Consider the following 25,521-nt stretch of genomic DNA (forward strand, 5'->3'; position numbering starts at 1 on the left):
ACCAACATCATAAAGAAGGGCAAGGAAGATTGCTTATGTTTCTCATATTTTTATATAAAATATGCATCAGCAGACTACACTTACCACACCTAGATTTAACAATAGGATTGCCCACATGTTTTTTTTTTAATCAATAATTGCTATTTCAGTTTGCTTAACCAGCAAATTGGGGGAAATGTGAACATTTTCATCAACAGTCAATATTTTCTTTTCCTTTACAGTTTAACGCTTTAGATTTTTAGCAGGCCAACATGTTTAGGTAAACTTGCTGGTCACAAATCTGTTTCAAAGTAAGAGTAACTTGCAAAAACTTCTTTCCTTTCCTATGAACCTTTCTTATTATATGCTAGAGGAAAGGATATATGTGCATATACATATATTTATATTTACATGTGTATGCCTGCATAAAAAACAAACAAGTGATTAAATATTGGCTAAGGAAATAGCAAAACCCAGGAGACAGAAGGTGGCAACACCAGTGGCACCTATTGCAAACAGTGTTTGCACTTCAGCTTAACTAAAACCAAGTGACTGCATTTCATAAGAAAGGTCAAAGGCAAAGTTCAGAGTGACACAAATACTTTTGCCTCTCACCTTGCTCTAATTTTGTCTTAGAAAATGTCTTTTCAGGAAAAAATAAACAGTGAATGCTGGTTTGAATTCCACGGGTATCTGGCTGTGGGTATCTTCGTATTTTACCTTTCCCCCCTTCTCTATCTTGATGATATTTGTTTCCTGCAGCACTTTATTTGCCTCCTGTTATATATCTGCATTAAGTAAATAAACTTCAAACAATTCCAAATTAATCATCTTTATTTACCTGGGGAGACTGGTTCTCTGCTGCCACATGATTTTTTGAGGCATGATCCAAACCACACTTTGCCCTTAATTAAGATTTGGGGAGATTAAAAGACAGAGTGCTTAGCATTTGTGTATTGTTGTATTTAAAGTGAGTTTAAACACAAACTGCAAGGTCAGTGTCACTCACGATTGTGCTGTAAATAGAGTTTGCACATAGCTCGGTGATTTACACCCAAGGGAAGGATCTAGAATTAGTTGAGTAGCAGGTCAGCAGTGCCTCTTGCTTTGCGAAATAAGTTCCACAAGCACCCCAAGCTCTCATGCTACATCTAGCAGCCCTCTCTGGCTGCCTTGGTCCCTGCTTGCTCCGTGATTAAATCAGAGTTGCAAATGTTCCCAAGCTCCCCACAACAACATCTGTGTACTCTGAGTGCCTCTGCTGCAGAGCCGGAGCCTTTAACTCCAGCACAGAGCATGGGGGACAAGATGACTTTTACAATAAGAGATCAGGAAAGAGAAGCACAAGACAGAGTGTGCTGACTTCGTAATTAAACTGATTATTGATGAGAACACTTACCACAGGATTGGGAGGTTTATTGACCCTTCTGCTAAAGATGTTCAAACTTGTATCTTCCAGAGGATCCAAATTATGCATCTGGAGGTGAGGCTTGGATATGTTTTCTACTCTAAGCCTCAAGGAATAAGGGCAGAAAAACATCAAAGCTCTGGTTCAGTCTCACATAATAAAAGTATAATTGATATGACTGAGTGTATTTTCAGTCACAAAACAAATTCAGCTACTGCATGTGGACCAGTTATGAAATAATATAATGAATCTATTCTCAAGACCTCAAATTTTAATTGGCCTTTATCAATATCTAATATTTATAGATTTGCAGTACCTCAGAAACTTTTTCCACTCATCCTTCTGCTGTCATGCTTGGTGTAAACATCAGGGCACAGAAAAAGCATGGAAAGAGCAACAAAGAACAATAACATGGCAGAGGATTGAGGGGTAGGTATGGCAGCCACAGACAGAAGTAGGTTGCTATTCTATTATAGACAAAAGCAGAGATTTATTAATAGAAACAACAGATTAATGTCAGTTATAATGCAATAAACAAAACATTCTGTCTGTGCTGATCCCCAACACACACTCAGGGCAATTTTGTACCTCCAGCTGGCAATTACACAGCTGTGAAGTTCATGCTGTGAAAGGTCAGCCAGCCCCTGGGTGACATGTGCTGAGGTGTTGGACACGGTCTGTGGTGAGCACAAGAGATGGAACAGGAGATGGATAATGATAAACTGGGGATCTCTCCATCTGTAAGATAGGTCTGAACACATTTTACAGCTTTGATGATAAGTTTGTAACTCAGTAACTTGCATTGTGCATGGCCCGTTTAATTTTGTGTTTTCAGTCATCAGATCTAATGGAAAACATGGAAAGCACTGAAATACTTCAGAAGAGGTGGGCTTTAAGGGATCATTGAGGGGACAACAAGGTAAGCAGGCAGGAAGTCTGATTTTTATGGGAAATAGCACATTGGAGTGTCATTGGACAGAGTGAGATACTGAGATGCACAGAAAATGTGAAAAAATCACCTAGAAGAAAATCAGGGAAAGGAAGATAGGAAACTTTGCTTTGTGTTTCGCAATTTTTCACCCTCCTCTGCTGTAGTTGTTAGGGCAAAGTCTCAATTTAAATTACTAGGAAAAAATTATCCTCAAATATAGAAAAGTGTGTTAGAATATTAATAATTTATATGTTTCAAACATGTTTTTCTTTGCTTCTCTCATTCTCCGTACACAAGAATGACTTCAGTGGTTTTGGAGCAGTTCTCTTCAACCTTTGAGGTTTGTAATGGGGTTAGTAAATGCCAGTAGTCTTGTACCTAGTAATTTTTACCAAAAATAGAATTTACTTAATCTCTATTAATTATTTCTAATAATGTATTGCTTTTCATAAACTACTCGTGATCATCGTTATGAAGAATTCGTGTTTCAAATTTAGTGCTGCAAAGACAGCTGCAATCTACTTCTTGAGATCAGTGAAGGAACAAAAACAGGGTAAGAAATACACCACTTTTCAGGTTGTGGGGTTTTCAAACATCTTTAGCATCCTGGATACCTCAGTTCTGTGTTTTTACTCCTCAAAACTGCACCATTAAAATGATTTCACATCATAGACACACACTTCTTTTTGTTAATGCAGATTTGATTTCCTTTCACGTTAGAGTGCCCACATTAATGTTTTTCTCCATTTGTTCTCTGTGTTATTAGCAGCATTGTCTGAAGCATCTACCCAGTGGCAGTTCATAAAACCTCCATTTTGGAACCTGATTTTGCCCATTGGAGCTTCATTCTGCATAAGAAAAGATTTAAAGCTAAACACAGCCATATTTTGTTCTGTTGTTACAATCAGAAGCTCTTAAGCTTTCAAATGGGTCAACCCTTGGTATGACTTAGTCACATGTTCTTTAAATTAGTCAAGTGCTTAATTAGCATGCTGGATGTTTGCATGTATAAATATAGATGTTTGATCCAAGAGATACTTTGATACTCTAGGTGTCATTTCATGTGTTCCAATTCCACAGAAAGAGGGGAATCCTAAATGAACAGAGCTTGAAGCTGCAGAAAATGAAAGGCAATTAAAAATGTTGTCTGCCCAGCAGGACTGGAAAATCAGGCTATTCTTTCATGGCCAGGAAAAATCAGATACATGCCTTTGAAAAGTTTGCAGAGGTGTGTGTAGCTAAATGCATCAGTAGGGCTCTAGGCTGACACATAGAGATTATTGATATAATTCATTAACACCAGTGATGATGGATTTCAGCGTGGCTCATACCTCAAATTTCAGATAGTTTGGTACTAAACAAAGTTAAAATTTGTTTTTTACAGTGATGATTTCTGAATTTCGTTGGGAATATGGGATCATGGTGCTGACTGGAAAATAAAATATCATCACAGGGAGCTTATGGAGAAAAACCAACAACAACAGAGAGAGCAGCCAGTGGAATGGCAACAAACCAGATGAATTTGTGGAAACCACAGCAAACATGAATGCTGGAGACCAAGGAAATGCAAACAAGTGGATTTGTGAGGTACTGGGAGAAGAAATGTCATTGTCTTTGAAAGCAATAGGAGGTAGAAATTCTCCAGATTTGATCTATTCATGAAGGCAGAGCTGAGAGGTTGGAGTCAGGCAGCCAGTGGCCTTTAGGTGTCCTGAGGAATGCTGGATTGATCCCTTTCTGTTTCAGTGAGTTGGGAAAGATGGGGCACCCTGCAAGCAGAGGGACATCAAAGGCTCTTCCCAGGTGACAATGGTGGCAGGCACACGTGGCATTTGTGTGCCAGGGCATCAGCAGGCACTCCACATGGGTAGTAATCCACTCTGCTGACTGGTTGGGTCAGCTTCCCATGGAATTGCTGCAAATTCCAGTGTGGAGACAGCCTGCAAGATCCCATTGAAATAGCATTTTCTAGGTGTTTACAATTCAAATATAGTTTAAAATGTTTTCTCTTTTGCTTTTTTTGACCCTGAAAATACACACACACACTTGTATACATTTATATTGATTAATTTTCAGTGTCTCTAGCTGATTAATAGATGCTAAATATAACTGATTTTTTAAATATAATTTCAATGAATTGTGAAATAAAGGCAGTTTGAAAAATCTGCTTTATTCTAGAAGATGGATGTAGCTGTCTCTTGAGGTGCCCTGTTTAAGAGCAATAACAACCATTTAGGTTTGTCCCTTGAGATGGTAGCAAATAGAGCACAGGGAATAATTAATCCTAGGACACCAGCACACTAATTAGTATTGCTGGAATCGATAGGAGTTTCAGTACCTTTGAAAATCAGTTTTTATTTTGATGTGAATATTTTAGCCTTTTTTTTTTCTACTTGCAGTAGCTGCCATTCTCAGTCTGTTTTCCATCATAATAGGAGACATCTAAGGATTGAAGAGTGGTAATAAGTAAACCACCTGCCTAAACATCTTCATTCTGACAACATGAAAGGCTACAAAGAAATCCTTGGGTTAGTGGGATATTAGATAAATATAAAATAACTCTTGCAGCCCAGTGCCTGCCATCTGGCCAGCAGTTTGCTGGTGTCCTTTGCCCCAGCTATCAGCATTTGAGTTGTTGCTCCAGTCATTTCCTAAAAGCAATTAGTTCTAGATCATTATGGGTTGCAGAGATGGCCATTGATTTGTTTAACATTTACAAACTGCCAGGGACCTGCTCCTGAATTAAAGTCCTGGACAAGCCCCTGGCTGTTTTGAGCACAGGTATGTGCATGGAAATCAAAGGGTGGATTTTTTCCTGCTCTTTAAGCCCAAGTCTTCTTCTGTACATTTGACCTCATTTTTCTGTTCACAGAAAATTCATTGCCTCAAATAGGTAAGTTGGAATTATGGAAGCTCAAAATGTATATATTTAACAATTCCATAATTACAGTGTCTTTACTTAGACATTTAGTCCATTTTTACACATGAAGAACTGTGTTTCTAGAATGTTCATCTTTACACAAATTGCTAAAATAATTATTTTGATCTAACATGGAAACTGTAACAAATTGTTAGTGTGTTTTGGGTTTCTTTTTTCCCTGGAGGTTGATGCTAAACTACCAGGTTAATTGACATGTTTCTTTCCAGCTCCTAATTGCTACCTGCACCCTGGCTGGACGTTTCTAAGATATTTACAAGAGGTTTACAAGCCCTTTACACTGCCAAGAAACCTCTGATGTGGGGATAAAAATGAAATACAGATCATAGCTTCCAAACCACCAAACTCTAACACCCTAAATACACCAAACCCTCCTGCACAGATCTACAGGGATCTGTCCTATCAGCATTCCTACCCAGCTTTGGTTGCATTTCCTATTTTCATTGGACTGAGGGCAGTGGTTGAACAGCACAATTGGGTCTTCACCTGTAATGTGGACTTCCAAACAATTTAAAGAGGAATATACATGTTTCACTTTTAGTTTTTTTCAATACTTTTGGTTTAAAAATATTTGATAACTTTTTACAGCTACAACAAAGAGTACTACATCATATTAAGCGTGGAAACTTGGCCTAGTTTTGAACACCAACTACTTTTGATTCCCCCAGGGTGAAAACAACTCTTTTTCAGTAGTCCTCTGGTTATCATATTATTTGAGAAGGTTCATTTTATTTTTCCTTTTCTTTTGCTGTTAGTATGGTAGAGAGGTTCTTTACTTGTTTTCACAATGTGCCGATCCCTCTTTTGTTTGGTGTTTTTATCTATACCTATTCATGAAACTGAAAATAATTTTCAAGATATGGAAGGCTGAGATATCTTGATTTTCTTGAGATTCTTGAGGCTTTTCACATTTCTTCCACAATGATGGTTTCCTCCTTTTCCTCTTCACCACTCCTAGGGATTGCAACCAATGTTTCTTGTCCCATTGTACTTGAGAATTTTTTTTTAGGTATTCCCCTGTGAACTGGAGGCAAACCTGGGTCTGTCCCCATCTATTTTGATCCTTTTGAACAGGGAGCTTTTGCTGTGATCCATAATGACTTATCCTACAATATCCACCCTCCATTCTTCATTTAATTAAATCCTTTCATCCAATTCTGATACATTCTGACTCACCATTTTATTGAGTGCTGATGGCTCCTGGAACAGCCCCACTTTTACTGAATCATCCAGACTGTTTCTATACTTTTTGGGGATTGGTTTCTGGCTGTGCCATGCACAGAACACTACAGAGCACTGTTACACTTCCATCACAGGTGATGTGTCCCGAGAATTCCTTCCCAGTGATGCAGGCAAGGGGAAAAAAAGCGTCATTATCTCCCCATTGCTCCCAGCATGTGTTTCATCCTGAGTGGCAATCACAAATTGGCCTGTCAGCCATCTCCTTGTTGGAAAAATAATCCTGGGTTATGTGATAACAAGCAGCCCTGTGTCATAACTGGAGTTAGGGATCCGAGGAAGTGGATGGCATTATGTTTATTCAGGCTGCACGTTGACAAGGTGGTTTCTGAGCCTACAGTGCTAATTAACAACGTGTGCTTGTACTGAGCTGACAATTAGGTTTGAAACCTTGGTATGAGATTGCTTCCCTAATGTTTTTTCCCCCAGGATTTTACTTTTTGAGGTTGGGATTACACTTGCTCTTCTGCTGTAGCAAAACCATGGTGGGATACACATTCTGCATCTTCACAAGATGGGTGAAATGATAAAAGATTGTTCATTCATATAAAAACTGGGAAGGAATAGGCTGGAAAAGTGTGACCAGTGCATTATGGAAGGCTTTCTGACCAACATTCTTACCTAGAAAGTTCCCATTAATTACTACACTCCCTTGGCAATAAATGTCCAGCTACAAATTCCTGCTCTCAATATACTGAGTTTAAATCTTCTCACTGAAACAGGTTTCTAAAATTATTAATAAGGGTAATACAATTTAATAGTGAATGCTAGAATAGTGTTACAATATTATACAGAATAAAGAGATTTCTTTGAAACTCTTTTACAGATTATTTGAGAGAGAAAGATTTTTTTCCTCTATCTCAGACTTTCCTGTTTTAGTGGCCTACTAGTGGTACAAAACTTGGGTTTCTGGTTTGTTTTTCTTTTAAAAAAGCCAATATTAATGGTCCTGCTGGGTGAGTTATATCACACTTTTCACATAGGATTTATAAATTTTAGATATAACTATTAAAATTTCAGCCTAATTTTGGGCAACCACTCATTTATTTACTAAATTAGAATTATATGCTTTTGGTTCTGGGGTATTTAAACAATACAAATATACCTCAAACTGAAACATTTATTGTGTTCTACTGTAGATTTCTTCGCAGGTAGGCAAAGTTTTCTGGTGTTTAGTGGAAAGGGTGAAAAATTCTTGAGTTTACGAGAGAAATCAGAGATAAGAAGATTGTGGGTCATGAAGTAAAAAGGTAGGAAGTTCGGAGCAAAAAGAGAATTCTGCAATAAAAGATGTTTTGTTGTGGGTTTCCCCCTTATTCTCATGTCTGGCTTTTTTTAGGAATTATTTTGTTGCTGGAAATGATGATTCATTGTTGGGGGTTTTTCCCCCCCCCCAAACATGTTTGAACTTTACAGGATATATACCAGTTCAAAGTGAGGCACCTGAAGCCTCACATAGTTTTTGATCTGCTCCTCAGTTGAGTGGAAAAAAGCAGTGACAAAGTTTCACTACCACACTGCACTCTGTTCCCTTTGTGGAAAAATCTCTGCAACGATGCTGAGTCTGTCTTGCCAGTGGAGAGAAGGGATGTTCCCCCTTCCAGAGGCTTTAGGCTAAGGATGAGGAAAGAAAGCAGATTTCTACTTTGAGTTTTATAACTAGAAAGTCGGCAGCTTTGCTTCCACACAGTCGGGATGTTCCTCTGGACATCCTCGTGTGCGAGGTGCTGCACATGCTGGGGGGCAGGGACCTTGTGACAGTGTCACATCGTGGGGACAGCATCACCTGTGCCACGTAGGCAGCGCCTCGTCATGGCTCACACGCACGCCCATGGCACGAGGAGGGACAGGCAGCCCTTGTTCACACGGCTGCAACTCCATCGTTGCCCTCAGCATCCCGCACTCCGTTCCTCCGGGAGCAGACGGACAGCCTGCCGCAGCTCAAATGCGGCACTGCGGCCTCAAGAGGGAGGCAGCGGGTTATGTGACACGGAAAAGCTGCTAATCCTGCGAGTTCGGGATTCCTTGGGAAAATAAAGGTTTGAGCACGACCAGGGCGAAGCAGAATTTAGGCACAGCCGCTGTAGATGATGATGGACGAGTAGCTAGGAAGCTGTTGCTACACTTGGTGTATTTCAGTACCAGAACAAACACTGTGGCTGTTGTCTGATGGTTCTGAATGATCCCAGGCAAGGCAGGCGGGGTTTTGACCTTGAGTGTTCTCAATAATTTCAATTATTTTCAGTGTTGTTTCCCATTGCAAATAACCACTGATCTCAGCTTGGCCTGATAAATTTTGGGGCATCCACGTCATAGCACTCTTAGAGGGTAATAGTTTATTTGGCTTCCTGGCAACTTCCTGACTGTTCAGGGTTATGAAAAATACAACATTTAGCTGTAATTCCTTCTCTTTGGCTATTATTTCTGTTGGCTTTGCAATTACAGTGCTAGAGCCTTGATAATGTTCTTGTCAATGCTGTGTCCCTGGCCAATAGGGGAGAGCTGAGGATATGAACATTGTTTCAGGAAACATGACACACATCCTTTGCAATTGATACGCGTAATTGGCTCTATCAAGTGCCTCATGAGACAGGCTGATATTACAGCCAGTGAATGGCTGTAGTAAATGAGTGCAATTTTAACATGAAGTTCTTCCAAATGTGTGTTTTGGCACACAGGACTGCAGCAGGTTTCCACACAGACATGATATAGCAGTTGGTCCCGTGACCAGATAACTGAGATTATTTCAAGTGCCTCCAAAGAGTTAGAGTTATTTTACACTGGTAGCTATCATACACAGACTTGGCAGGCCTGGTGTTGGATCAGAGCTAAGGATCTGGCTGACTGGGGAAGTTTATCCTGCTGTAACTTTATAGCTGGATGTTATAAATTAAAAGTTGTTAAATGCTGAAGAACAACTTCATTGTCTGCAGCTATTTGGTAATGCCTGATGGCTCTCAGAATGTTCTGGTTGTTTAATTCCTACATTAGGAAGAAAATGCAGGCACTGTAAAATTGTAATTAATAGTAGGAGTGAAATGAGAAGAGGAGGAGTGGGCAAAGAGGCCTCAGTAAGTTTCAGTACATCCTTCATCTTGAATGTTGTTGTGTGATGAAGTAAATACTCTTTTACCCCCTTCATTTGATCTAATTCCAGGTAAAGTATAATTCTCCCCATGAACCCTCACTAATAAGATTTCTGATAATGATTGAGACAGTCTGATACTGTACCAAGTTTTTATCCAGGAATGTAATGCATTCTAGTCTGATATTTCTTATTCTGACAGTTTTCTCCACCCTTTGTCATCACAATCATTTTACTGGGGAAAATAATCCAACACAGATCTGTAATTTTTGTAGTTCCATAGTCTTTCCAAATAAAACCTACTATAACACTTGCTCAGTTGTCTGGTTGCACTTAAAATTTCAAAAAGCATTTTTATATCAACTCATGTCTTCATACACTCCAAATTTCAGGACAGAAACGTTCAATGCTTGTTGAGGATTACATTTTAAATTAGGTAAAATATCATTGGTTTTTTCTGAGATTAGTTTACTTTTCCTGCTTCAAAGTCTTTTTCAAAAAATACCCATGGAACAAATGCATTGCAAGTGAAACAGCTGCTGGGGAGGGAGGCTCTTTTCTAAAAGTGAGGAAAGCATCTTCACCAATACTTTTATCCTTAGAAAATGTTTGATTTAAAAATGCCTTAACATATACAATGTGTGCTGAATTGAGAGAGATTAAAAACAAAATAAACCAGAAATGTTTAAAGATCAGAGGATTCAGCAGCAGTGCTGAAAGCTTGTGAGGAGAATCATTCCAAATGTAGGCAGACTTTGGAAAGGGGAAGTTGTGTTGGAAATGGTTCCTCTGCCCTTTGCAGTGGAAAGAGTAGAATTCATGGAATCCTTCTGGTGGTTGGAAAGCACCTCTGGAATCACAAAGCAAGGTCAGCTAAAGCAGCTTGTCCAGGATTGTGTCCAGTTGGGTTTTGAATATCTCTGACTATGGAGATTCCACAACCTCCCTGGGAAACCTGTTCCAGGTTGTCACCTGTTACACCTGTTCCAGTGGAAAGGTGGGGGGGGGGGGTTAAAGTTTAAATGGAATATTTTGTATTTCAGTTTTAGCCTAGTGCTCATTCTTTTCCTGGACACCACTAAGAAGAGCCCACCTGTCTTTTTCCTTTTTTTATTCTTTGGGTATTTACAGACATTGTCCCACCTTCTCCACAATGAACACTCCCAGCCTCTCAGTCTCTCAAATGACAGAAACTCCATTCCCTTAATCATCTTTGTGTCCCTTTGATGGACTGACTCCAGTTTGTCTGCCCCTCTTTTGTACTGGAAAACCCAGAGCTGGACTCCAACTCCATCTGAGTCTCATCAGTGCTGAGCAGAGGAAGGATCACCTCCTCCACCTGCTGGCAGGGTTTTTCCTGGGTGCTGCTGGCTTTCATTGCCACAGGGGTGTATTCCCAGCTCACATCCAACTTGTTTTCCAACAGGCCTTTTTATCCAAAGTAGTTTTTCACTTAGATTGAAAGGAGCTGTTTATCCAGGAAAAAAATTCATCAATTTGTCAATGAGGATGTTGCAGGAGTGAGTGTCAAAAGCCTTGCTGTGATGAAGACAATATCAACTGCCCTTCCCTCATCCATCATACCACTGATATCATCTTGGAAGGCTGACAGATTGGTCATAATTACCCTTCCTAAATCGCTGGAGAATGGACAGAGAGCAGCCTGGAAAAGACTTGGGAGTGTTGGTTGATGAGAAGCTCAACAAATCCCAGCAACACACACTTGCAATCCAGAAAGACAACTGCATCCAGCCTCAAGTACTGGGAATTTATTCTTCCCTGTGAGGGTGCTGACACACAGGCACAGGTTGCCCAGACATGTTGTGGAATCTCCATCCCTGGAAAGCTTTAAAGACCAGGTTGGACAGGGCTTGGAACAACCTGGTCTAGTGAGAGGTGTCCCTGCCCGTGGCAGGGGGTGGAAGGAAGGAAGTAGAAGGTCCTTTCCAACCCAAACTCTGTGATTCTAAATCACCTTTCTGTCCTTAATGCTTTCCAGGCTTCTTTGTTCCACTCCTTTCCCAAGGATAAAGGTGATGCTGAGCAGTTTGTACCTGACTGGTACCTGACCAGCTTGCTTTGAAGGATCTCTGAAGCAGCAGAAAACCACTTATTTGTTCATTCTGGGCATCTGATATACTTGTGCATAGAGATTTCACTCCTAGTTCCTTATCACTCCAATTATATCTACTACAAAAGGCAGCTCTTGAGTGTAGAAAAGATATTCTTAATAGATTCTCAGTGCTTCTTACACTCTTTTCATACCTGAAAATGTGTGTCAGAAGCAGGCTGTAATATAAAATCTTCAGCAATTAAAGTTTTTTAAATGGTCTTGCTTAACAGTCACTATTAGTCATGATAGACATGACCCCTTCTTTCTTGACAGTATTAATTTTGAGAAGCTCTGCCTTATCTGTCATTATAAATAACAGTAATGCTGATCTGGGCTGATTTCTTATGCTAAGCAAATTTAAGTTCCTGATCTTATTTAAATAGAAATTATGTTTTAATTGACAGCCTAAGGATACGAGTGAGGCAAGTTATGTAAGGACAAGAAATGTCTTTTATTAGACTAAATAGTAGAGTAGGGGAAAAATGAGGCAAGATTTGTTAAGCAGGAGTGTTTCTCTTGGTAGGAATTGTTAATAGCAAAATGTAGTTTTAGGCTATGCTAAATCAGAAATAAAACCAAGACAGGGAGAAGGTGAGATGTCCATTTAGTAATAATAGCCTGAAGATTTGTTCAGCACACACAGATTTCAGTGACTTCTAACCATCTGAAAAGTTTACACAAGGGACAGTATTATTCCTAAAATTCTACATTCATGAGATTCTATGTTCTCTTTTTAAATTTTAATTAGTGCTATCAAGTAGATTTACCTAAATTACCAATCAAGACATTCTGAAAGACAAGTATTGTAACCTTGGCAAAGGCCATTTTGCACAAAATGAATGGGAGGAGACTTTGAATTATTACACATTGAATAAATTTTCTCTCCAGCTGGGAAGATACAAGAACCTGGCAGTGGTGGAGGTCAGCAGGGAGTATTTGGTCACTCCAAGTACTGGACCAGCAACTCCAGTTAGAAAATAAGTTGAGGGCTCAATGGGGATTTTGCTGTATGGTAGAAAACACACCACATGAACATTTTCTCTCCATCGGTGGTGCTTTGAAAATATGCAAAATGAATTCTCTTAACACTTTTTTTTTTTTCCATTTAATTTAGACTTGATATGTGATTCACCTGCTCTAGTCACACTTCATCTCTGCTCCCCCACATCTCCTGCTGTCTGGTCTCACATCGATTTTCAGGTATCAGACAGCAGCTATCTTTCTTTATTAACAAAAATAGTTCTGAACCTTGCAGATAAAATGCAGTTTAATGAAGTAGCTACACAAGGAAAATGCCATTAGCACGTGTTCAAAACAGAGACAGCAGCTTGAGAAGGAAATTTCCAGCAACATCCATGGAAGCCCAGCCAGCTGTTGAGCCTTTGGGCTCATTAACACTCCCTCCCACAAGTGCTTTAAATAGGGTCAGGAAAGGGCTCCTCTTTTCTTAGTACTGCTCTGAGGGGTTGGTGGCACCAATCAAGCAGCTTCTTTGAGGGCTGTGTTAAGTTTTGTTGTTAATTATTTGTTTTTTCTTCTCCTGTTGGAAATTCTTGAGTATTCTTTTCCTCAAGTGAGTAAAATAATCTTCATGGGACCTAGAGGTAAGGGATGTTTATGCTGCTCAATACCATATATATGAATATTCTTTCCTAGAAATTCACTGAACTTTGTGGATTGAACAGTAACAGGCCAATGTCAGTATTGGTTACTTTAGAAAGTACTGATTTGGAGTTTTTGGTAGAGATTAAGTTTATGGGGATTTTATATTTGCTTTGACTGCTGTAGTTCCTTAAAACAAGTGTTTGTTTTTTAAATAGGTTTTCTATTTATCCAGTTGCTTTTGGTGTATTGGAGAATGCAAAGGCATTTTATTTCTAATTAATTCTGGTGTACTTTAAAGTCAAATTTTTAAACTCTATAGTTTATCAGAGCTAGAAAAGCAAGCTCATATCTGAGCCTTTACACGAAGGAAAATGGAGTTTCTAGAGTCCCATGGCTTTGTTTATTATGAAACTTCCAATGTTACATGTTTTGTTTATGTTCCTGGAAGTCTTCTGGTGCTTTCTACTTTAACACTAATTTTAGAGAGAAATGATTATGAGAAAATCTGTCTGTGGAAAGTTGATTTTTATAGTGTGAAAATAACTTGGGATTCCTGATGACTCCACTTGAAACATGTGCAAACAACAAAAAAAAATAGCTGAGTATTTATTGTGCCTTAAAAATTAAGGAATGTTGAGTTGTTTTTATGGGTGTTTTGATGTATGACTTGATGTCTTTATTGGGTTCAACATCTTGGAGTTTGAGGTTTAAATCTTCATTTGGGGGTGCTTCTGTTCTAAGGTTTTTCCCTTGTAGAAAAGGCAGGTGGTACCTTTGCAGCAGGAGGAGAGAAGGATTTGTCTGGCAAAGGTTTTTCTTTTATAAATAAATACTACAATGAGAAAACACTGGCTAAAGGAAGTGGGGAAGGCAGACACTGCTTGTTAAACCAGATCATTTTTGGTGTTGTTAACGGACATGGAATGGCAGGAATAACAAACTGTGTGGGAGTATGGGAGAAGTGTGATAAAGAGAGGGAACAGAAGCGGTTTGTAGAAGTTTTGAGTGCTTGCACAGCTGCATTTTTCCTAAATAATATCAAGTTCCTATTTGCTAACTGTGTAGCAATTCTCTGTGTCAATTTGGCCTTGCTTTTGTGATTGGAATGAATTCTAGGAGATAGAACAGGATGAATTTCAGAGGAAGTTTTTGCAAAGCAGTATCACAGACCAAAGCATGAAGGATTTTTGGTGAGAGAGGCCAACTCTGTTGCCTTTTTTTGCCCTATTCCCATTCTTGCAGTGATCCTTGTAAAAACACAAGTCTTCTGAGCGTGATCTTGGAGGAACTAACAGAGAATAAAATAAATGCCCTGGTTTTGAGGAGGCACCACATGGTCACCCACCAAAAGTCTCATTAAGAGGCCTGCAGTAGCCCATGGCACCCTAAGTTTAGGGAATTAATACAGATGTAACTAGAAAGATTATATTTTTTTTATAAAGAAGTATATTGATTGAACACATGAGACTTAAAACTGGGTTTTTTGAAAAAGTCCTGCCTTGTCTCACATTTAGGGACCTATTTCCCGTGTTTACTGTCAGTTTTGTATTGTCAGCTCTTAAAAATATAGCCTAAAAAATACACCAAAATAGCAGAGTTAGCTTTGATCTATAAAATAACACCTGAGCAAAGCATCAGTTGTGCAGTAAAAATACCAATTTCTGAGCTGACAGTGGAGCACAAATGAGGTGCTGAGGTGATAAGATTTCCAAATAAATTGGAATTACTTTGAGAGAATTAGGTCTGGTTTTATTAGACAACTTTTCCTTTGTGTTCATGATTTCATGGGGAGAGGCTATGAAAAAGCTGAGAGCTGCATTATAGTTGGGCTTCAATATAAGAAAGATAAAAGATGATCTTATGTTTAAAAAAATATCAATTTTGGGGTTTAGCTAGTGGAAGTTAGGATGCCTTGTTAAATATTTTGTCTTTTAGTATAAACAGAAGCTGCCTGATCCTGTGTGCAGGAGTGCATTAGTAAAATAGATGACTTTCAAGTATTTAATTCATGCCTAATAGTTTTGATGCATTTTTATTGACACTAACTAATGTGTATACTGCAGTACAAAAAGACAAAGGGGTGTCCTGTAAGGCACTGTTGTTTAGAAGCAGGAAATCTCTTTTCTGTATCATCTAAACCATCCCTCTGTCAGTTCAAAAACATCCTTCTTGTCCTATTGCAACAGGCCCTGCTGAAAAGTTTGTCCTCGTGGTGCAAAGACAATTTGTCATTTTGAACTTAACTCTGGAAATCCAGGTATTGAAGCTGATCATAGTTGGAAGCTGTATCTTGTAAGGAACATTTCTGTGGAAAATATCTATTTTTATTTTTTTTCAGTCTGTAGTTAAGGACTGTGTAAGATCTGTCTTGACAGTACTTCTTGAAGTGAAAATGTCCTTTGTGAGAAGTGTTGAACGTACTCTCTTTAGGCTTCTACTCATACCCTATCATATATATCCTACAAACAGCGAGTATATGGCAGCAATAGACAGCAAAATTCAAAATCCGTGTGAACGAACAGATAAAAATGTTATCCTTTGGGCTGTGGTTTTGGGGTTTTACGCACTTTGTCACAGCGGCCGCATTATCAAGGACACGCACTCTTGCTTTATCGCGTTTTCCTGAATCGGGGCCGTAAATAGCAGCGGGTTTAAGATCTTTTAGAGGCTGCGTCCTGTAGGAAGATGCGCAAAACGCGTTTTTAAGCTAAATTCCAGGGATTTGAGGACCCGAGCCCGAAGCACAGCGAGACCCGTGGCTCTGCCCGCCGCTCCCCGCTGCGGCCGCGCGGGGGCGCGCTCGTCCCGCGCACCTCGGCGGGACGGAACACGCTGAACTCCTCCGCTCCGCTGGTGGCTCCCGGCCCAAGCCCGGTTTGGGGGAACCCGCCGTGCCTCAAAGGCACCCGTGGGGGGCTCCGGGCCCCGGGACCGCCCGCACCATGCCCGGGCCGAGCGTCGACCCCCGCCCGCCGCCCCGCACCGTCTGCACGGGCCGCTCCCCGCGCCCTCCCTCGCCCCGCCTCCCGCCCCGCCCCTCTCGCGTGTGATTGGCCGGGCCGGTCCCCCGCCGCCGCCGATTGGTGCTCGCCGCGCGCCTCATTTGCATGGTGCGGTGCGCGGCTCGAGGCGGTGCTGCGGCGGAGAAGTTGCGCCGGAGCCGCCGCCGAGCGCCCGTCCCGGCCCGGCCGCCGCAGCCTCCGCGCCCTCCGCCGCCCCGGCCCGAGCGGGACATGGCTGAGCGCAGCCTCCCGCCGGGATGGAGGTAGCCGGGCCCTCGGGGAGGGCTCCTGCCCGCTGCGCTGCCAATCCGCCCGCGCCGCTCGGGGCTCGCTAGGGATCTGCCCCTGCCTCACCTTTCGCGCTTGTCCTGCCGCTTGGCTTAACCCGTCTTTCCTATGGCTGGGATATACAGCTCGACTCTGAAGACCCTGGAGGATTTAACTTTGGACTCTGGTTATGGGGCAGGGGATTCCTGCAGGTCCCTTAGTCTCTCTTCTTCCAAGTCCAACTCGCAAGCCTTCACCTCTTCTCAGCACAGAGGCAACTGGTGGTACTACTCGGGCTCCATGAACAGTAGGAATAACAGCTGGGACACCGTGAACACCGTGCTGCCGGAAGACCCCGAGGTCGCAGAAATCTTCTCCAAGTGCCCTAAGCTGCCGGATCTCGAGGAGTACCCTTGGACCGATGAAGACATCGGCAGGATCCTGCGCAAAGGGAAGGGAGAGGGCCCGGGCAGGAGCTTTTCGCAGGAGGCTGTCAGGCGGCTCTCGCAGCTGCTGCGGCGCGCCCTGATCCGGGTGTCGCGGGAGGCTCAGCGGCTCAGCGTGATGCACTCCAAGTGCACCCGCTTCGAGGTGCAGAGCGCCATCAAACTCATCCAGAGCTGGGCCCTGGCCGAGAGCTGCGTGCTGGCCACCGTCAAGGCGCTCTCCCTGTACAGCATGAGCGCCGGCGATGGGCTCCGGAAAGGCAAATCCGCCCGCTGCGGCCTCACCTTCTCGGTGGGCAGGTTTTTCAGGTGGATGGTGGACACGAGGATCTCGGTGAGGATCCACGAGTACGCGGCCATCTCCCTAACCGCTTGCATGGAGAACCTGGTGGAAGAGATTAAGGCTAGGGTTTTGGCGAGTCAGAGCCCCGATGGTGGAGGGGAGATCTCGGCTGAAATCCTGGAGATGGTTATCAACAACGATGCGGAACTTTGGGGAGTGTTGCAACCTTACGAGCACCTCATCTGTGGGAAAAACGCTAATGGTAAGATCCAGCTTTTATGGTCTGTTGTCTTCATACCAGCAAGCTTTACTGTAAAAGTCCTCGCTCTCTGTGGACTTGGGGTTTTTCTGGGTTTTCTTTGCATCTGGATTGCATCTTGGTCGCGGTTTATGTGTGCGTAAAGCAGGCATGACGGTCCTGCCAGGCAAGAACGATCCTGCTCTGTCCTTAAGATGTACCAGGTTATAACAGGCTGTGGGAAACCAAGCCCTGTTGTCCTAACAAACATCTGACTTTACACCAGCTGCTGTTTTGAGCATTTTCCCTCTAACTGGCGTGCAAATATGTTCTCTGTAACACTAAGATGAAATGTGGTTTACAAGCTGCTGTCCAGAAAGTACTACTATATGTCTTTTAAACAAACTTTATCTTACAGCGAGTGTCTTGTAGTTTTGTCTTAAAAATGCTGTTACTACGTACAGCCTGGAGAGGGAAAACAACATTAATCTTTTTTGTTTTCCTTTGCGGTAGTAAAATTCACTTTATGAGCAAAAACTTTGAACTTGTATACTTTGGAATTCCTTGTAACTCAGCAGAAACCTTTCCTGCCATAAACAAGAGCGCGTGTGTGAGCGTAGGACGGTGTCTCAGTGATGAGAATAACACAGTGTTAAGGTACTTACCGCTGCCATTTGTTTGGAAAGCAAAGTTTCCGAACACTTAAGCAGATAGAGGAATGTTGGCACCTTCTACGGGAGCGAGGAGCAGTTTGGAAGGCTTAAGCCGTGACAGTTGTGTTAAGGGGCTGCACTGTTTGTTTCGCATTGTCACACTGAGGAATACCATATTTTTCCCATGGAAAATTCAGGGAAACGTCCAGTTTAGAAAAGTATTTTGTGTACCACCCACGGTTTCGTGACTTTTGCTGGCCTCTGTTACGGTCGGCTATTCCATGCTTAATACGTTTGTGATTTAACTCTATAAAACCAAGGGGCTTTTCAAAAGGGAATCTCATAGCGAGACAAGTAAAGGAGCTGTTTTGAGTTGAGGGGGAAAAACCCTTTGAAGCTGTCACAGATGGGCTGACTCACCTTCTCCTCCCCGGGTGCATTGATTTCCTGCAGTTTTTCCATACCCGGGCAATTCTGTTGTTCGGATCACGAGTAGGTGACTGCAGGGAGTTGTCCCCGTTGGGTCAGCATTACTAAACAGTTGAGAAATAAATGTGAAGAGCCTTTTGGATGTTCTCTTGGCTCTGCTCCAAGGCATAACTGTAAGTTTCAAGGTCAAACGCAGACATCTACGCTTCTAACTAAAAGCGCTTGGGTGATTAGAGAGGTATGAGGACGTGTCTGCCAAAACACTTGTCATTCTTCGTTTTTCATGGGGGTGTTTCTTTGCCACCAGCTCTGAGAAAAGGACTTGTTTCTCCTCCCTTGTTCCTTATTTAGGGAACCTGGAGTGAAGTATTTTGGTTCTGCGAACCTGAATGTCAATTTCTGCTCTTCTCTGCTCGGTGCTTCTGCCGCACAGGTTCTGTGTGTAAAGTGAAGAGTTGGAGCCTCACTCAGCTTCTTTTCTTCTTTAGTCTATTTCTTAGGAGAAATTTCCCTGGAAAAACTGCAGTGAGTGAATGGATGCTGGGTGTTGAATGGGAAGAAGGGTGAGTGTGCAGGGAAATGCTTATAAATATTCAGAGCACCAAATGGTCAGTTATGATAACGCTCCTGCACAGTGGAAAGCCAAGCAGTCAGTGGCCACAGAAGGATTGGCTTCTGTTGCCTCTTTTGTTGTTCCTGCCTTTCAGATCAATCCTGTCAATAATTGAATGCATTTTTTAAGTCTGGAAATTGAATAAAACCGCACATGAAGGCATCCTGTGATTTCCTGTGACAGTCTGTCACTAGTGTTTTACCTGACACAAGTCAGTGAATCCTCTAAATGGCTTTTCTTGCAGTTGGAAGGCCACAAATGGTTTTATATGGATGCAAAAAAGCTTGAAATAACTTCTCTATTCTTCTCCCTGTAGGAATTGTAAATGAGTAGTATTCACATCATTCTGCACAGTGCTTTCAAATGATCTTGTCTTTTACGTTAATTTAAATCTGAAGTAGATCTGGCAGTGAAATAACTGGATTTATTCCTGTTTAAGGAACAGGGAAACTTGCTTTACTGTCACTTTTGTTTCTTTCCTAGTAAAAGCATTTAGTGGAGCGCTGGTAAATTGCAAACTTGGGGGGGGGTGTGTGTGTGTTGGGTTTTGTTTTATAGCCCTGAGTTTGATGGCAGAGATAAAAAGCACTTAGAGGTTCAGTTCTAGCTCCAGTCAAGCATTGTAATCCCTGGATGAAATCCATGGCGCTGTCCTATGCAGAAGATTGCACGGGATTATCATAATGGACATTTCTGGCATTATGATCTATTGAATACCATTTTCATTATTAGATCAGGACAGCCTGCTGCTTTGGAGTCAAAGAAACAGTAAGTAAATACATAAATCTTCCTAAGTTCTCATGAGACTGAGGTTTAGACCTGTATTTCTTCAGTGACTAATCTCCCATCAAAGACCACAGTCCAGTCACTTGAAGCTTTGGAGGCTGAAAGAGCAATATTGTATATTACAACAAATGTGTTATAATCAACACCTGCTGTGTGAAGGGTAAAGTTAAAACTCTGTAAATGCTTAAGGGGGAATTCTAATATTGTTTTAAAATAAATAATAATCAGTGGCTTGCTTGTTTATTTGCCCTTTTTGTGAAGCTGTTCTTTAATCAACTTTTTTGCTGCTTCTGTGAGCTGTTCTCTGCCCTTAGTGCGAGTTCTGACTCTGTGCTTGGGACTTGGTGGCTCTGCCTTGGAAGGAGGAGGAATGACCTGAGCCTGTGGCCCTGAGTTCTTAATGCCCCCAAGGGTAAGGTCTCTTAGGCAGAGTTCAGGTGGGATGCTGTAAAAACAATGCAATGCTGGAAAGAAAATGAAACAAAAGCAGCAAAAAAGATAAGCAGCTACTGAACAATGTAGCTAATGAAAGGTAAAGCAAGTGTAAATTGGAATGCAGGTTTTATTTTCTGTTTTTATTTATATGGGGATCTATATATGCAGTGGTGGAAAATGCACCCAGTGGTTTCACAGGGGTTTTGAGACACTCTAATTAGGAATATTAGTGTCTATTAATTTAAAATGCTGGAGAGAGAAGTTGAAATCTGAACTTACCTTGGGAATGTGATTCTTTTACTTGATCTGCCTGTGTTTGGTGCAGGGTTCTGTAGACTCTGAGCTGTCAGCACTGCAAATACATTTGGATATCATTGCCCTGTTAATTACAGCACTTGGGTTGTAGTGAACTCTCTGGTTATGGTCAGGCACTCCTCTGTCTGCCAGTCCACCTGCTGTGCTGTTTAATGCATCAGCACATCCTGGTGCTCTGGAGATAGAAGTGTTGACAGATGTTTTGCCAAAGGAAAAAAAAAAAAAAAAGGAGAGGGGGAAGGGTTGGAATTTAACCCGATAACGCTGTTTCTTCATGTACCCCTTAGCCCAAACACTTGAAGTTCTCCCTGGACAATCTAATACACAAATGAGTCTTGTGCTTTGCTCACCTGAGGATGAAGAAAAATAGGGTCTGAAAGGGTGTCTTTGTGTTTTGAGGTGTTTTTCTTAGGAAGGGTTGAGGGGGGGAATGTGTAACCTTTCCTCACAGTGTGAGGGAGTGGTTTGGACTCTATAGAATTAAACAAGGCATGAATTTTCTTCTCTCTAATATTAAATACTGACAAACCTTATCAAACACCATACATGGGCTTAGCATTTACTGTCACCAACCCTGAGTTCTTTTATATTTCGCACTACAAGTTAAAAATTATAGCTGATTTTAACAGGATTTTTTAGAGCTACACTGTGATGAAAATTCCTTTTTATACCTATCACATGATCTGAAGTAACTTTATTTCTGCATAGTCATGGTACTGTATTGAAATGCAGCATGGGGGAAAAATAATGACATTTCAATAAGCAGAATGTCCTTTTGTTATCTGAGCTGAACAAACTGGTGTGCTCATCAAGAGCCTCATCAATTTTAATAAGCTATCAGCTCCACAAGTCTTCAGGAAAGCACTGGATGGTGGAAGGGGGGGCATTTTGGGGAAAAGAGCTGCAAATGCAATCAGTAAATGAATTTGAAGGGAAATACAGGATTCATATGGTGCTACAGCAGGTACAATTACAGGGTGGCTTGTAAATTGTTTCAGAAAAAAATAATCAAGTAACTCTGTCTTCTGTGTTACTTTGTCTGAATCAGGAGTTTGAAGCAATTTTGGAGATTTCTGGGCAGGAATTTGGTAACTTTTGGATATTGGAATGTGGTAACTTTTGTTCACATTTCCATGTTGAGTGAACTGGGTGAAGCTATGATCCTATTCCAACTTTGGCTTCACTCACCTCTGGACCCCCAGCCCACCTTGTGTGCTTCTACTCCTACACAGCCAAGAGCTTGGATTTCTATCCACAAACCCACAGGGACAAATTCTTTAAGCCTAAATATTAATGCTTGTACACACATGCTCTTCTCTCCTACAAAACAAACCACCAGGTGCATATCTGCAGATGCTTGTGTTTTTAATTGTGCATCTTATGTTAAAGTACAGAGCAAGTAGGGCTGACCTGCCTATTTTTTTTCCACTTTACTGTGTGTCTATATATATTTTTTTTAGTTTTAGTAAAGGAAAATTAATCATGTAATGATTCTGTCATAAATTAATCCTTCACATTGCTGATATTGCCTCATGGCAATAAAATTTGTGTCCTTTCAGTAAAAGTGGTTAAAGAGCAAGTGCTGAAATCCCCCTGTTACTACCAGCAACAAATGCTGCTGATGTTTAGATTTTTAGTGGAATCATTGTTGCTGGCAACTTCACCCTGTGAAACAGAGTTGTGTCTCTTGGAGAGAAAACTCTGTGACCTCTTTTGTGTAGGCTGAAATCTTTTGTTACTGCTAAAGTTGAAACCGAGCAAATATTGTTGGGGTCAGGACAGAATTTTATCCCTAAGTGACAACAGAGTTCTGGTGTTTGGTTCATTCATTAATTCATTGATTAATTGATTTTCCAGGTGAAAAACAAAAGCTGGTTTAGCTCAAAGATTAGGAGTGAACACGTGTGCAGTATATGGGGTGCTGTTACATGACATTTTGTGTGTGTGTCAGCAGAAAATGAGGAATGAGCTCTAAATGTTCATATTATTAGTAATAAAATGCAATGTGTTTAATGTACAGTCTTCTGATCCTGGAATAACTGGAATTAAAGTAGAGATCTTGCAGCTGATTTTGCTGAACTGAGCCACTAGAGTGGGATTTTTTTTCTCATGTATCCCATCTAATTTCTTATGTGATTTGAAACAGCAACTCACCTGATCAAGGGAGGGTTGCTGATTGTCAATCAACTTCCATAACTGATCTATAGGATTATGGACATCGTCCCCATCCTTGAGATCAGCACTCATCCAGAACATGGATGTCATCTATATATATATATTTTGGCTGTTTTGACATCTTAATCCACCCTAATTTGGAGTTATTCCAAAAATAACCAGTAGTAACAAAGAGTAGTGGTGAATTTTGAATACATTTTGTTCTATTAATGGGGTTGAGATGAAACATCTTTTTACACTGAAAAATCTTGTTTGGGTAGTAATGTTATAGCAATGTTTTTATGTTGTAATAATTTGTCTCTGCTGATATACATCATGTGATTCAATTACTCCAGTTAATGGTCCATTTAGAGCTTTCTTCATCTGTTTGATTTTTCTGTCCCTTTCCCCAGCTTGCTTTGTAATGGATGGGTCTGCAACAACTCAAAGGAAATGTTTCAGTTTATGAAGTCCTCTGTTGCAGGAAACATAAGTAAAAGTGCTGGAAACATTTATTTACAATAAACAGTTCCAAGTTGCAGGGTAGGATGGGTGAAGACTCAAACACTTAATTAGCTGCAGAAAACGCCGAAGCTCCAAAGTGCCCGTTTGCACTTGGGAGCTTAAACCCAAAATCTTGGTGCTGAAATAGAAGTAAATCGTTAAAAAACTCATTTTACAGCAATGCAAGAAAATGGAATAAGGCCAAAAGTGGTATTAATCCTGTGATCTTCACTAAATTAGCTTGTTGTCCTTTCTTAAAGGCTAATGCATTTTACATTTCACTTTTTCTTGAGCAATTTGTCAGTTGTGCCAGCAGAATTAAACAGAGGAGAAAGAGGCTTGTAAACACAATAAACCCACTGGATACTCTGCAGTGCCCAGTAAATCTCTCAGCTGTCTTAATTCTCCTGAATGTTTGGAAACAAGATGAAAATAATTCTCCATTTACATTTGAACTCTCACTTTGCATTTGGTCAGGGCTGAGCTTTACAGTCAGTGTATGTGGTCCTTATTTATAAACATTTCCTGTTGTTGGAGACTCAGGATTTTGCAAGCTGGACATTAAGGAAAACCTCTCTCTCCATGATGAAGTTTTGCCCCATCAGTAGACAGCAGGAGGAAATATTCATTTGCTCATGTTGAACTATGAGAATTCAGGCTGATGAACAAAAGGATAAAACCAATTGAATTTCTGGTGCTCCCTTGTTTTATTGGGATTGACTTATGTGGTATTTTGATTCTTAGTGCCTAACATGACATTCCAATAAATCCAAACAAGCCTGAGGCACCAGTACATCCAGGACAGTGGTGACTTCATGCTTTTTCATTTACAAATTGGGGCCAAAGTACTTCTACAGAACTCTTGATTCTTTTTTTGTACAGAAGAGCAGCTACATTTAAAAAACAAAGAACAAATATATATAAAAAACTGGTGGACCTTGTTGAGAGCATGAGTCAGTTTAAGGGTTCAAGCTGTGTATTTTTATGGAATACCAGGTTGGAAGGGACCTGAAGGATGACCTTTCAACCACATGAGTGAGGAGAGCCTTTGAAGTGGAGTTGCCTTGTTTGCATCACAGGACTTGTCCCAAGAAAGCAGCAATAGAAAGAGGAAAGGTTTGTTCCTTTCACCCCCAACGCATCCAGACTTGCCTCTGGCCCTGGGTCACAAGCCAGGCAGGATCTGTGAGCTCAGCCTGCTCCTTGGGAAGGCTTGGGATACAGCAGGTGACCTGCTGAGCTTGGCAAGGCAGAGGTGGCTTTGTCAACCCCTAATTCAGGTGTCTGCCTGCAGCCTGCCAGGGTGGTGGCTGCACTTCTGTGAGCTTGGGACATGTGGGATGGAATTAATAGCATGGAAGTAACTTCTGAGGAAAGGGGATGATGTGACTGCTGTGCTCTTCAGAAGGGAATGCTAAGGATTGAAGTTAAATGGAATTCCGAGCTGTAAAATCCTTGTCTTTTAAAACCTACTTGTTATGTGGTACTTGCAGGTGAAAACCCCTTGGAATTGTAAACTTCCTCCTCCTCATCTGCTCCAAACCTGTTCCTTAATGCTGTGATTCCTGGTTGGGCTAATGCTGTTGAGGAGCTCCTCCATGGGACAGGGGTTTGGGTTGGTCTGTGCTGTGATTATGTGAAGCATTTCTCTGAAATTGCCCCTCAGCAGAGCCCAAGGTGCTGGGCTGCAACCTGGGAGCATCATTAAACTGGGTCTGAGGGATGGTTTGGTGCTCTTGGTGTGGCTTTGACCCAGACACTCAGAGGTCAGCTGTACACCTGAGCACTTGTCAGTCTTGTTCTGGTTGTTTAATCTTGACCTGCTTCAAGTCTGAATTGAGCAAAATGCCAGAGCAATCTGTCATGAGGCTGCATTTGGCTCTCCCTGTCCAAAAATTAAAAAGTCTTGACATGAGCCAAAAAAACCCAAAAAATGGGAAAATGTACTTAAACAATTCCTGTAGTTTTTGTGTAGTGACACTAAAATGCTTGAGATGATGAAGAGTGTTTGTGGTAGAATCTTGGGGTAGAGACCAAGAACTGAAGCCAAATAAACATTTCAGAGCAGCTTTTCAGTTTGTGGATGTATATTTATAAC

General features: G+C 41.3%; 1 protein-coding gene across 1 annotated transcript in view; it reads left to right on the forward strand.

Annotated features, from left to right (window-relative positions):
• The first annotated feature begins 16,502 nt into the window (after positions 1 to 16,502).
• Positions 16,503 to 25,521, forward strand: part of ABTB2 (ankyrin repeat and BTB domain containing 2) — a 111,385-nt gene continuing 102,366 nt past the window's right edge. The window contains exon 1 of the mRNA XM_058025945.1: positions 16,503 to 17,558. Coding sequence (XP_057881928.1) covers positions 16,697 to 17,558 — 862 coding nt within the window. The 5' untranslated portion in view covers positions 16,503 to 16,696. The remainder of the gene's footprint in view (positions 17,559 to 25,521) is intronic.

The sequence above is a fragment of the Melospiza georgiana genome, chromosome 6 (assembly GCF_028018845.1).
Source record: "Melospiza georgiana isolate bMelGeo1 chromosome 6, bMelGeo1.pri, whole genome shotgun sequence".
Classification (NCBI taxonomy): Eukaryota; Metazoa; Chordata; class Aves; order Passeriformes; family Passerellidae; genus Melospiza; species Melospiza georgiana.